The 14881-nt window shown below is 44.6% G+C and overlaps 1 protein-coding gene across 1 annotated transcript in view; it reads right to left on the bottom strand.

The window, feature by feature from the left end:
• Positions 1-1348: 1348 nt before the first annotated feature.
• LOC142296262 (dihydroxyacetone phosphate acyltransferase-like) overlaps positions 1349-14881 on the bottom strand; it is a 119446-nt gene continuing 105913 nt past the window's right edge. Inside the window, exon 16 of the mRNA XM_075339632.1 lies at positions 1349-2163. Coding sequence (XP_075195747.1) covers positions 2120-2163 — 44 coding nt within the window. The 3' untranslated portion in view covers positions 1349-2119. The remainder of the gene's footprint in view (positions 2164-14881) is intronic.

The raw sequence follows: 14881 nt of genomic DNA, 5'->3' as shown, positions 1-14881 counted from the left end.
CATGACAGCGAACAGACCTTAATCTGCTTATAGACAGATATGGTTAATATGTTTTCACTGTTCCTTTTTCTTAATGGTCCTTCTCAATGAAAGGAGATTTCCTATATTCCCACACATTAAGAAGTGTTTTATCACTAAGGATCAACTGGGCAGCATGGTGGCTCATTGGTTAGAACTGTGGTTTTGTAACGCTGGGATCCTGTGTACAAATCCCACCAAGGACAACTTCGGCAAGGAGTTTGTATGTTCCCTCCATGTTTGTGTAGGTTGCCACCGGGTTCTCTGGTTTCCTCTCACATTCCAAAGATACTGATATGTAAAAAGCTGTGGAGAAGAAGCGCCATAGGGTTTTACCCCAATAACACACGGGGTAGAGACAGGGAGCAGTAATACTCACCAAGTGAAGTTGTGAAAGTCACAACTACTATGCAGGCATGGAAAGTTTTGATCAAGGCAGCAGCAACCCAGACTGCAGATAACAGAGAACAATAGAGGAAAATAGGGTTTTTTTAAAGCCGCGCCAATGATCACTTCTCAGGTATTCAGATTAATGGATCTTTATTTTGCACAGGTCTACGCGTTTCTGGAGTCTCAGCTCCCTTCCTCAGGACCATCAGGCATAAGAACACATCAAATCTCATCAGGCAAAAGAACACATCAAATCACTTTGATTTGATGTGTTTTTATGCCTGATGGTGCTGAGGAAGGGAGCTGAGACTCCAGAAACGCGTAGACCTGTGCAAAATAAAGATCCATTAATCTGAATACCTGAGAAGTGATCATTGGCGCGGCTCAAAGATACTGATATGGAATTTAGATTGTGAGCCTCAATGGGGACAGCGATGATCACGTATGTAAAGGACTGTGGAATTAAACTGCTGTGATCCCCAGCAAAAGGAGAAGCGTCCTTGAGTGAATGGAGCAGAAATGCTTGTGACCATTGTTCTGTTCATCGTCTGTGGGACTGACAGCCTACTACAATAATGTAAGCTAGGGAATAAAGGAAGTCATTCCAATAAGAAAATATACGCCTATGTAAACTCGCAAATCCATCTTACAGGGGTTGACCAGGATTACAATGGGGTTTACATAACCTAAGAATCAGTGGGGCGTCACAATCAGCTATTAGTGGGTCAGACATCCTCCAAAAGAATATACTGGTAGTTCTGCAGTGTAGTGACCGTTCTTGAGCACTCTAGCTCAGCTACCATTGAAGAAAACGGAACAAGAGCTGAAGTACTTGAGAACGGACACTGCATAGTCCGGCTCCATACAAGGTCTACTATCCTAATGATATGCCTTCAAAATCATAGGATTGGACAAAACAAAAATAATCTGTAAATCCCATTTTTACAATTTTATTTTTTTTAGAAGTTTATAATAAACAAAAACAACCAATGTAAAGGATATATCTATTCTGTGCTCTTGGTATGCATTTACATTTTTTGGGACTCCAAGTAATATACAGTACAGTAGCTTCTTCCCAGTTTTCCAAAATCAGACATGGCACAAAAACCATAACAGAAGTAAAAGTGACAAATATTTCACTTTAGATCTTTTGGGTAACTGTAAATGGCAATATTCCAAGATCTAGAAAGCAACACCAATACATTTCAGTAATAGATATCAGTGAACACCTGAGTTAAGGATTCTGGTGTGAGATCTGGATGTATACAAGGTAAATCCGGCAGTGTCAGAATTTGCTGTTTTAAAACCATCAGGTTGGAACTGTTGTTCCACTGGAACAGTCTGTTACATGTGCCACAATGTAGTAAACCATTCATCGACTGATACAATGTAAATAAAATCACTTATAATGGTGTCTCAATCCTTAGTGCAATTCGCTCCTTAGCACCTCATTTTGCTTGATGGGCTTGTAAAAGCTCATTAAGAAAGTCATCGTGCGTCAGCAACAGGTATCACAAACATTTGTTCTTGATGCTTGTTTCATTGGCATAGTGATTAGCCCGTAAAATTGACCTTTGATTGATAAGAATAAGTAGCTGCCTTTTGCTTCCATCTCCCATTAGGATCATTCAGCAATTGAGGTTCCACGTGACTGGAGTAAAATTTAAAACGGTTGTCCAAACCAAAACGGCTCAAGATACTTTCGCATATCTTAAAGTCGTGCCACTAGAATCTTCATTCCAGGTATCTGAAGTCCTAGTATGAAATGACAAGGAAATTACATATTAGATATTTCAGTTTTATCAGAATGGAACAACATTTTGCCCTAGATTAATAATTTGCGTTTTGTTTTTTTAAAGTCACTTTTTGTTTTTATCTTTTAATTTTTGAGCCATATTTTTCAAAATGGGGCATTTGGTTCAAGAATTAAAAAAAAAATGCTTTATTTGTGTCATGTTTTTTTTGTTTTTTTTTTTAATTGAAATCACAACTTAAGGCTATAATACAATGAAGAGGAACGCAGAGAAAACATACATTATACCATACATGTGGTTTGTAATGCAAATAAAACATTATACTAACACATGGATCAGACAATTACACACGTGGTCAAAATTGTTGGTACCCTTCGTTTAATGAAAGATAAACCACAATGGTCACAGAAATAACTTGAATATGACAAAAGTAGTAATAAATAAAAAAAAAATCTATGAAAATTAACAAATGAAAGTCAGGCATTTCTTTTCTACCATGCTTCCACAGAATTTTTAAAACAATAAAGTTCATGAAATAGGCCTGGAAAAAAATGATGGTACCCTTAACTGAATATTTTGTTGCACAACCTTTTGAGGCAATCACTGTAATCAAACGATTCCTGTAACTATTCTGCACCTCTCGACAGGTATTTTGGTGACTCCTCAAAAGCAAACTGCTCCAGTTGCCTCGTGTTTGAAGGATGCCTTTTCCAGCTCTTTCCAAAGATGCTCAATAGGATTTAGGTCACGGCTCATAGAAGACCACTTCAGAATAGTCCAATGTTTTCCTCTTAGCCATTCTTGGGTGTTTTTAGCTGTGTGTTTTGGGTTATTATCCTGTTGCAAGACTCATGACATGCAACTGAGACCACGCTTTCTGACACTAGGCAGCACATTTCTCTCTACAATCCCTTGATAGTCTTGAGATTTCATTGTAACCTGCACAAATTCAAGACACCATGTGCCAGATGCAGCAAAGCATCGCCAGAACATAACAGAGCCTCCTCCATGTTTCACAGTAGGGACAGTGTTCTTTTCTTGATATGCTTTATTTTTCCAGTTGTGAAGATAGGGCGGATGTGCCTTGCCAAAAAGTTTCCACTTTTGTCTCATCTGTCCATAGGACATTCTCCCAGAAGCTTTGTGGCTTGTCAACATGTAGATGGGCTAATTCCAGTCTGGCTTTTTTATGTTTTTTTTTTTTAACAACTGTGTCCTCCTTGGTCGTCTCCCATGAAATCCACTTTGGCTCAACCAACAACGGATGGTGATATCTGGCAATGATGTTACTTGAGCTTGAAGTTCACCTTTAATTTCTTTTGAAGTTTTTCTGGGCCCTTTTGTTACCATTCGTATTATCCGGCTCTTTGATTTTTCATCAATTTTCCTCTTGCAGCCACATCAAGGAATTTTGGCTACAGTCCCATGGATCTTAAATTGCTGAATAATATGTGCAACTATAGTCACAGGAACATCAAGCTGCTTGGAGATGGTTTTATAACCTTTAGATTAACATGCTTGTCTATAATTTTCTTTCTTATCTCCTGAGGCAACTCTTTCCTTTGCTTCCTCTGGTCTATGTTGAATGTGGTACACACCATGTCACCAAACAGCACAGTGAGTATCTGTAACCCTATAAACAGGCCCACTGACTGATTACAAGATTGTAGACACCTGTGATGCTAATTAATGGACCCACCTTGATTTAACGTCCCTTTTGGCAAATTATTTTCAGGGGTACCATTATTTCTGTCCAGGCTTGTTTCATGAGTTTTATTTTTAAAACATTTCTGTGGAAGCATTATTGAAAAGCAATGTCTGACTTTCATTTGTTCATTTTCATAGATTTTTTTATTTATTATTACTTTTGTCAGATTCAAGTTATTTATGTGACCATTGTGGGTTTTTCTTTCAATAAACGAGGAATAGCAACAATTTATCCCGTGTGTACACACCCCCTACATGAAATCAGCTGAGAGAGAAAATGTTAGAGACATTTAGCTGTGACATAAACCCTCGTGACCCACCAAATCTGGAGCTCAGACAGGATCTAAGGGCGCCTAGTGAATAGGCAGTTTTTGGAGGGAAGCACAGCGAGCAACTCAGACTTGAAAACTTGGAGTGTCTTTGACTTTCTTAGAGCAAAATTTTGCATGTTTTGCAAAATGTCAGAAAAAAATGGTGCATGTCAGAAAAAATGGCATACATAAAATCATTACACGGAGACTAGATTACAAGTGTAAAAAAACTGACTTTTCAAAAACAGTCAATGGATTAATTAGCCTAAATTCACCCCACAATGGTGAACTAAAAAGCAAACAAACAAAAAAGAAAAAGACAAACATAAATAAAAAGTATTAAAATAAATCAGAAAATAGGCAGTAAGGGGGAACATAGTCCCATAAATTGGGGAAATGCAATAATATTAATACGAAAAATAGTAGACAAGTAGCGAAAAAATGAACAAAAGTAATAAATTAATCCTACAATGCTGGCCAAAAGTATTGGCACCCCTGCAATTCTGTCAGATAATACTCAGTTTCTTCTTGAAAATGATTTGCAATCACAAATTCTTTGGTATTATTATCTTCATTTAATTTGTCTTCAATGAAAAAAAAAAAAAAAAATTGTCATAAAGCCAAATTGGATTTAATTCCACACCAAACATACAAAAGTAAAAAAAAGGGGGTGGACAAAAGTATGGGCACTCTTTGAAAAATCATGTGATGCTTCTCTATTTTGTGTAATTAACAGCACCTGTAACTTACCTGTGGCACCTAACAGGTGTTGGCAATAACTAAATCACATTTGCAGCCAGTTGACATGGATTAAAGTTGACTCAACCTCTGTCCTGTGTCTTTGTGTGTACCACATTGAGCATGGAGAAAAGAAAGAAGACCAAAGAACTGTCTGAGGACTTGAGAATCCAAATTGTGAGGAAGCATGAGCAATCTCAAGGCTACAAGTCCATCTCCAAAAACCTGAAAGTTCCTGTGACTACAGTGCGCAGTGTCATCAAGAAGTTTAAAGCCCATGGCACTGTGGCTAACCTCCCTAGATGTGGAAGGAAAAGAAAAATTGACGAGAGATTTCAACGTAAGATTGTGCGGATGGTGGATGAAGAACCTCAACTAACATCCAAACAAGTTGAAGCTGCCCTGCAGTCCGAGGGTATAACAGTGTCAACCCGTACTATCCGTCGGCGTCTGAATGAAAAGAGACTGTATGGTAGACTACCCAGGAAGACCCCACTTCTTACCCCGAGACATAAAAAAGCCAGGCTGGAGTTTGCCAAAACTTACCTGAGAAAGCCTAAAACGTTTTGGAAGAATGTTCTCTGGTCAGATGACACAGAAGTAGAGTTTTTTGGGGAAAGCCATCAACATAGAGTTTACAGGAAAAAAAAAAAAAGAGGCATTCAAAGAAAAGAACACGGTCCCTACAGTCAAACATGGCGGAGGTTCCCTGATGTTTTGGGGTTGCTTTGCTGCCTCTGGCACTGGATTGCTTGACCGTGTGCATGGAATTATGAAGTCTGAAGACTACCAACAAATTTTGCAGCATAATGTAGGGCCCAGTGTGAGAAAGCTGGGTCTTCCTCAGAGGTCATGGGTCTTTCAGCAGGACAATGACCCAAAACACCTCAAAAAGCACTAGAAAATGGTTTGATAGAAAGCACTGGAGACTACTAAAGTGGCCAGCAATGAGTCCAGACCTGAATCCCATAGAACACCTGTGGAGAGAACTCAAAATGGCAGTTTGGAGAAGGCACCCTTCAAATCTCAGGGACCTGGAGCAGTTTGCCAAAGAAGAATGGTCTAAAATTCCAGGAGAGCATTGTAAGAAACTCATTGATGGTTACCGGAAGCAGTTGTTCGCAGTTATTTTGGCTAAAGGTTGTGCAACCAAGTATTAGGCTAAGGGTGCCAATACTTTTGTCTGGCCCATTTTTGGAGTTTTGTGTGAAATGATCAATGATTTGATTGGTTTCATTCTCTTTTGTGTTTTTTCATTGCAAGCAAAATAAATGAAGATAATACCAGAGAATTTGTGATTGCAATCATTTTCAAGAAGAAACTGAATATTAACTGACAGAATTGCAGGGGTGCCAATACTTTTGGCCAGCACTGAATGTAGAAATTCTTTATTAGCATAACAAAAAGATTTGTACATAAATCAAATCATGGTAAGTAAATGGTAAGAAGTAGAGATGAGCGGACCCGTGGAACTTCGGTTCTGTGTGTTCAACCGGACTTAGATTAAGTTTGGTTTGGGACCCGGACTTGATCTGAACCCAATGGAAGTCACTAATTGGGCAGTTCACGTCTTTGCCCACATGCAGCCAGACATACACAGAACAGTTCTGGGGCCAGATGGGCAGGGGTTGTTTTGTATACTCTACATCCATTCATGCTGTTATCAACAGTAGGAGCCGTTTAAACACTGAAAGTAGCTCGCATTGGGCTGAGCACTGAGCGTACCCGAGCACAGCGATGCTCGTACGAGTGGTCAGCATAAGTAAAACACCCAAACTCTGTTTTTTGGCTGTTTTTTGTGTAAAGCCTGTGTTTGGCCCAAACACTAAACCTCAGGTTCACTTATCTCCTTCAGAACCCTGCCAAATTATAAAATATATCCCCTCATTTCTGGTATTCCTACAGGCCAGTTCCTGAGGACTCGACGAATTTGTTCATCTGATGAGATTTTTTCCAAGCAAGCAGAGGATTTGAGTAATCGTTTTAGGAATCGTGGCTATTCAAATAGGAGCATCAAGAAAGGCTTTTTGAGAGCCAAGAGCACTAAGAGAGAAGCTTTGTTACATTCACGCAGGCAAAAGCAAAACGATCAGCAGGTAAGATTCATCTCTACTTACAGTAATAGATGGCAAGAAGTTAAAGCAGTCTTGGAGAAATTTTGGCCCATTCTCCGGTCTGATTCTACTTTGTCCAAATATCTTTCACCAACTGCTGCCATTACCTATAGGAGATCTCCTAACTTGAAACATCTCCTTACACACAGTTGCTATGAAGGTCCTCAGACTAATTTTTTTGGAACAACTGGACCCAAATGGGGTTTTTACCCATGTCGCAGCTGTATTGCATGCCCCAACATGGCTAGAGCTTTGAATTTTAAATCTAGTGATGGCAATCGTGAATTTCGGATCACCCAGCATATAACTTGTAACACGACGCATGTAGTATACTATGCGGTATGCCCATGCAACTTGATATATGTTGGTCTTACATCCAGACCATTAAAAACGCGTATTAGAGAACATGTACGCGATATTGAAAAGGCAGCCACGATCCAGGACATCTCCACGTTGAAACCTATTCCACGACATTTTAAGCCTAAACATGGCTGTGATAGTAGCAGCCTGCGGGCTTTTGGCATTGACAGGGTGATTCTGGATAATAGAGGAGGTGATTTTAAAAAGCGGCTTGCTCAACTGGAAACCCGCTGGATCTCCAAGATTGGTTGTGTTCGGCCATTGGGTCTTAATGATGTCATGAGCTTTGTCCCGTTCCTATAATTTTATTTCGCGTTTTTTAGTATATGCTCGTTGGTGTATTTTAATTTTTTATGTATGTTTTTGTAATAAATATGTTTTTAACTTTTCCTCTATCTCTGTTTGTTTTTTAGTTGTTATCTCCGCTGGCATCTTTTGAGTGGATCTACAAAACAACACCTATGCACATTGCACTTTTGCATCTGCATTGTATTTTAATAAAATTATTGGCACACTTTGTTACCTTCTGCATTTTATAAGTAATTTTATGCACATTTTCCCTATTCATATCTGTTTTACCATCCTTTATATTTATATATTTTTCTATAAGATATTTATACATATACACATCCTTACATTCACATGTCTTTTATACCCTTATTTTCCTCTGTAGGCATTTCATACACATTGTATGCTTCCACTCTTATTATAAATATTATAACCATTATGTTTTTATCATATTTATACTCATTGTAGGTATTTCTCTTCACTTTTCCCCCTTTTTGTCCACTATTTAATGTATTATTATCCCCTCCTTTTCATTTTTTATGTCTTATTAATTTTTGCTCCTACACTTTTCCCGAACACCCTGCACCTTATGCACCTTTTTTGCACTCTGTCAGTATGGATGGTGCTTATATGTGTGCCACTGACACGTTGTTGTTTTTGATTACCATAGCTACGCTAAGCTATCTCCCAGCGTTGTGTGGAGCGCTCCTTATCTCCGCCCACCTCCTGCGCATCGGGGCGACATGTCTTTGCATCTCGCTGCGCTCCTCCCATGTCATGACGCGTCTGACGTGGGCGGACCGCAGTGACGTCAGACGTCAAGCCCCATGTGCGCGATGGTGGAGCTGAGATGGAGCGCCGCTGTTACACATCACTTTGGTGAGTAGGGGTATATATACCTGGGCATTTACTGCCATTAACACCCCCTTGGAAGAAGCTTTTGCGAAACACGTGTTGGGGTATCCTGTTACCCTCAGGTTGCTATTTGCCTTCATTTTGTGTCTTCATCCAGCGTCTTTACTATCTCCATGGCTGGTTTCTATGGCCTTTGGCTATATCTTATAGGATTACCATCCTGTGGATATTATAGGCATTTATTCTTGCCTGCCGTCTGAATACTCTTTGCTATTTGTCTTGGCATCCCTGATGCATTTGGTATTGGGAATTAGGCTCTTGTAATACTAGCCCTGTTTTGCTAATATTGATTTAATTCATCTCTTTTGCCTCAATTACAACCCTTCTCTTGGGGTTTATTCCAACTTTACTTATGTCTAGAATCTTACTTCCTATATCATGAGTATCTACTACTTCATCTCAGGCCTTACTATTATGCTATGAGCACTTGTTGCCATTCAGTGTGAAAAAAACGGGCTCCTTGTTGTCCTTGTTCCACAGTATCATATGGTATCTATATGGTTTGTATTCACCCAATTTTTGTGGATATCTTTCTCCTATTTCAGGCTTTACTAGTATGCTATGAGCACTTGTTGCCATCTAGTGATTACAATGGGTTTCTGCTTTTGAAATCTCTTTCTCATTGGGATAGTATTATATGGCATTCATGCGTGTTGCATCTTATTACATTTTTTTTTACACATTTTTATTGTCCATCTTTGCCACTTATAGTATAAAAAATATCATTGATTACCTGAGGTTATTTGATTGTGACCTCACTTTTGTCCTTTTATATGTTTGTATTTTTAATCATTATCCAATAAAAAAGAGAATTTTGTTACTTACCGTAAATTCTTTTTCTTATAGTTCCGTATTGGGAGACCCAGACCATGGGTGTTTAGCTTCTGCCTCCGGAGGACACACAAAGTACTACACTTAAAAGTGTAGCTCCTCCCTCTGAGCTTATACACCCCCTGGTAGACAGTCCTAGCCAGTTTAGTGCAAAAGCTGAAGGAGAATAGCCACCTACAAGTAGAACCGAGTAAGAACCGGAACAACTGGAGACTCTGTCCACGACAACAGCCGGTGATAACACACGGAACAAGAAAATTGCCAACAGGCAACAGGGAGGGAGCTGGGTCTCCCAATACGGAACTATAAGAAAAAGAATTTACGGTAAGTTACAAAATTCTCTTTTTCTTTATCGTTCCTTTGGGAGACCCAGACCATGGGACGTTCCAAAGCTGTCCCTGGGTGGGAATAAACAGAAAAAACTAAGAAGTAGGCGGAGCCTAACTTCACAAGTGGGCGACAGCCGCCTGAAGGATGCGTCTGCCCAAGCTCGCATCTGCCGAAGCATGAGCATGCACTTGGTAGTGCTTCGAAAAGGTATGCAGGCTAGTCCAAGTGGCAGCCTGACAGACTTGTTGAGCCGTAGCCTGGTGCCTAAAAGCCCAAGAGGCACCGACAGCTGTGGTCGAGTGTGCTTTGATCCCCGGCGGGGGAGGCACCTGAGTACTCTGGTAGGCGTCCGAAATGGTCGATCTAATCCAACGGGCCAAGGTCGGCTTAGAAGCAGAGAGACCCTTGCGCCGCCCTGTGGTTAGCACAAAAAGAGAGGTGCACCGCCTAAGCGCAGCGGTGCGAGCCACATAAATCCGGAGAGCACGCACCAGATCTAGAGTATGCAGCGCTTTCTCAAAGCGATGAACAGGGGCCGGACAGAAGGAGGCAAGGAAATATCCTGGTTAAGGTGGAAGGGAGAGACCACCTTAGGAAGAAAGTCCGGGGTCGGACGGAGAACTACCTTGTCTTGGTGAAAAACCAAAAAAGGTGACTCCGAGGAGAGCGCAGCCAAATCAGAGACTCTCCTGAGAGAAGTTATGGCAACTAGAAAGGCCACCTTTGGAGAAAGACGATACAAAGAAATCTCCCTAAGAGGCTCAAAGGGGGGGTTTCTGCAATACCGTGAGGACCAAGTTAAGGTCCCAGGGATCCAAGGGCCGCCGATAAGGCGGAATGATGTGAGACGCACCTTGCATGAAGGTGCGGATCTGAGCCAGCCGGGCGAGACGCCGCTGGAACAGCACTGAAAGAGCTGAGACTTGTCCCTTGAGAGAGTTGAGAGACAGTCCTAGCTGCAGACCGGACTGTAAAAAAAAAAAAAAAAGACAGAAGGGTCGGCAACGAGAATGGCCAAGGAGAATGGCCGGAAGAGCGACACCAGGACAGGAAAATTTTCCAAGTCCTGTGATAGATCTTGACGGAGGAAGACTTACGGGCCCGAGTCATAGTGGAGATGACTTCAGGAGGAATACCAGAAGCCATCAAAATCCAGGACTCAAGAGCCACGCCGTCAATTTGAGTGCCGCAGAATTCGAAACTGGGACCAGTCTTGAACCAGAGCGTCCGCGGCGAAGGCCTGAGGATCGTGGGAGCGAGCCACGTAAACCGGAACCTTGTTGTTGTGACGGGATGCCATTAGGTCCACGTCCGGAGTGCCCCACTTGCGGCAGATTGACTGAAACACTGCCGGGTGCAGGGACCACTCGCCACCGTCCACGGATTGACGGCTGAGATAATCTGCCTCCCAGTTTTCTACGCCAGGGATGTGGACTGCGGATATGGTGGACTTGGAGTCCTCCACCCATTGAAGAATGAGTTGGACCTCCAACATTGCCAGGTGGCTGCGTGTCCCGCCTTGGTGATTGATGTAGGCAACCGCTGCCGCGTTGTCTGACTGGACTCGAATGTGCCTGCCCGCCAACAGGTGGTGAAAGGCTAGGAGAGCTAGAAGCGCAGCTCTGGTTTCCAGCACATTGATTGAAAGGGCTGACTCGGACGGAGTCCAAGTGCCCTGAGCTCTGTGGTGGAGATGTACCGCTCCCCAGCCGGATAGGCTGGCATCCGTGATGAGAATCACCCAGGACGGAGCCAGGAAGGAGCGCCCTTGGGACAGGGAGAGGGGTCGAAGCCACCACTGAAGAGAGCTCCTGGTTCGTGGCGACAGAGCCACTAACCTCTGTAAGGAGGAAGGCTGCTTGTCCCAACAGCGGAGAATGTCCAGCTGCAGAGGACGCAGATGGAACTGGGCAAAGGGAACCGCCTCCATGGAAGCCACCATTTGACCCAGCACCTGCATCAGGCGCCTGAGGGAATAACGGCGGGGCCTCAGGAGAGAGCGCACCGCTAGCCGGAGAGACTGCTGTTTGATTAAGGGCAACTTCACAAGTGCCGGCAAAGTCTCGAACTGCATCCCTAGGTACGTGAGACTCTGAGACTGAGTCAGAGTGGATTTGGGAAGATTGACAATCCACCCGAATTGGGCTAGGGTGGTGAGAGTGAGCGAAACACTCCGCTGACAGTCTGCGCTGGATGGACCCTTGACCAGAAGGTCGTCCAGATAAGGAAGCACTGCTAACCCCTGGAGGTGCAGGACCGCAATCACTGCCGCCATGACCTTGGTGAATACCGGAGGGGCCGTGGCTAACCCGAAGGGGAGAGCCACGAATTGGAAATGATCCTCCCCTATCGCAAAATGTAACCAACGCTGATGTGACACTGCGATTGGCACATGTAGATAGGCATCTCTGATGTCGATGGACGCCAGGAACTCCCCTTGGGTCATAGAGGCAATGACTGATCGCAGAGACTCCATGCGAAAATGCCGCACCCGGACATGCTTGTTGAGAAGCTTGAGATCCAGGATGGGCCGGAAGGTACCGTCCTTTTTTGGAACTAGGAAGAGATTTGAGTAAAAACCTCTGAACCGTTCCTGAGCGGGAACTGGGACAATCACTCCGTTTGCCTGCAAGGACGCCACGGCCTGCGAGAAGGCGGCGGCCTTGGAGCAGGGGGGAGTTGAGAGAAAAAAATCTGTTTGGAGGGCTGGAAGAGAATTCTATCCTGTAGCCGTGAGATATGATGTCTCTCACCCACTGATCGGAGACTTGCTTTAACCAAGCGTCGCCAAAGTGGGAGAGCCTGCCACCGACTAAGGACGTGGCTGGAGCGGGCCGAGAGTCATGAGGAAGCTGCCTTAGTGGCAGAACCTCCTGCGGTCTTCTGCGGATGCGCTTTTGGGCGCCAGTTGGATTTCTGATCCTTGGCTGAGTTAGCGGACGAGGCGGAAGGCTTAGAGGATGACCAGTTGGAGGAACGAAAGCTCGATTGATTCCTACCCTGGGCGGGTTTCCTGGTCTTGGTTTGTGGCATGGAAGTACTCTTCCCGCCAGTAGCTTCTTTTATGATTTCATCCAGCTGTTCACCAAACAGCCGTGAACCAGCAAAAGGGAGCCCAGCAAGAAACTTCTTGGAAGAAGCATCTGCCTTCCACTCTCGAAGCCACAAAATCCTGCGGATAAACAAGAGAATTAGCTGAAGCCACCGCAGTGCGGTGAGCAGCCTCTAGCATGGCAGACATGGCATAAGATGAAAAGGCTGAAGCCTGAGCAGTTAAGGTAACCATCTCAGGCATAGATTCCTTGGTGAGGGAATGCATCTCCTCTAGAGAAGCGGAGATGGCTTTGAGAGCCCACACTGCTGCAAAAGTCAGGGAAAACGCGGCCCCCGCAGCTTCATACACAGATTTGGCCAAAAGGTCAATCTGACGGTCAGTGGAATCCTTAAGTGAGGTGCCGTCAGCCACCGACACAACGGTCCGGGCTGAGAGCCTAGACACCGGAGGGTCTACCTTTGGGGAGTGAGACCACTCCTTGACCACCTCAGGTGGAAATGGAAACCGGTCATCAGAACCACGCTTTGGAAAGCGTTTGTCAGGGCAGGCCCTGGGTTTGGTCACAGCGGTCTGAAAACTGGAGTGGTTAAAGAACACACTCTTCACTCTCTTAGGCGAGGTAAACTGATGTTTTTCTGCCAAAGAGAGTTGCTCCTCTGACACTGGCGGATTGAGATCCAGCACAGAATTAATAGAAGCAATCAAATCACTAAGATCTGAGTCACCCTCAGAGAAATCGATGGGATACATAGCCTCCGAGCCCCCAGTGAGGGTATCCTCCTCATCTTGAGAGTCAGCTCTTGAGACAGAGCCGTGGGATGGGGAGGGGGAGGAAACCCTGTGCCTTCTCTTAGAAGGAAGGGGTCTGGGATCAGATGATGAATCCTCCGTGAGCTCTGATGGACGGAGGTCAGAGGATAGGAGTCCTCTGTCAAGAGTATTAGAGGCACCCTGTGAGGGGGGCTGATGCATATTCATCAAAGTCCTGGACAAAAGTCCCATGGACTCAGCAAATGACTGGGATATGGACCTAGAAAAAGACTCTACCCAGGCCGGGGGTTCAATCACAGGTGCAGCAGCAGCCTGAGAGACCACTGGGGGTGAGACTCCAGGCTGTGGCACCGCCAAGTTAGAGCAACCATCAGCTTTGGAGCCTTGCTCCTTGTGTGAGACATGCTGCTGGAGTGGGGGCTTTGCAGAGAATGAACCCCAGGGAGAATATACAGAGGTCCACAACTAGAGACCGGCTGTGGCTTACCAGACCGCTGAGCGCGGTGTTGTGTGCCCTCCAGATCCCGAAGCCCGGTCCCCCAGAGCGCAGCACCTCAGCAGCGATGCAGAATGCAGGATGTCCCAGAGCAGAGTGAACTCTGCCTGAGAAATGGCCGCCGGAGCGAAGAGAGGGGGCGGGACTAGAGGCGTTCCTATAAAAGAGCGGGAACTGGAGGGCTATAGAGACCTGCCGGGAAGGAGGGACGCCCCAGCAGTGGGGAGTGTCCCTCCCCTGTGTAGAACGGCCGCCGGGAGGAGCCGAACCTGTCCCTCTGCATGAGTGACATGCGAGGGCAGGAGAACGAAACTAGGCCTCCGGCAAAGCCGGGGTCTAAATTTAAGCGGCGAGGCCGACAAGCAGGCACCATCGGCGCGGTTCTCGGGCAAAAGCTGGAGAATCCGCCGGAAAAGTTAAAAACAATCACATACAGCATACTCTCCCCTTACAATAAAGAACCGGGACCCCCAACATAAACGTCTCAGATACTTAGCTGCTGAGACGCAGGGCCATGTCCCTGGGGATGAGTGCTCCGGTCCAACAGAATCCTCAAGGGGCTGTGGATGGAGACCGGACTCCTGCCAGGCATGGAGACCGTGTTGGCTCCCACTTCAAGCCAGAGCCCAGAAGGGATGGTGAAGGAGCGCGGCATGTAAGGCTTCAGCCTTGTAAATCAACCTTAACAACACCGCCGACACAGTGGGGTGAGAAGGGACATGCCGGGAGTCCAGACATGGACCCGCTTATCTTCAAACTCTTTCCAAAAGTCAAACAATCAGATGAGAATGCATGTGTGGATG

The sequence above is a fragment of the Anomaloglossus baeobatrachus genome, chromosome 3, assembly GCF_048569485.1.
Source record: "Anomaloglossus baeobatrachus isolate aAnoBae1 chromosome 3, aAnoBae1.hap1, whole genome shotgun sequence".
Taxonomy (NCBI): Eukaryota; Metazoa; Chordata; class Amphibia; order Anura; family Aromobatidae; genus Anomaloglossus; species Anomaloglossus baeobatrachus.
The sequence above is the reverse complement of the archived record's forward strand: the minus strand, read 5'-3'. Positions and strand labels throughout refer to the sequence as shown.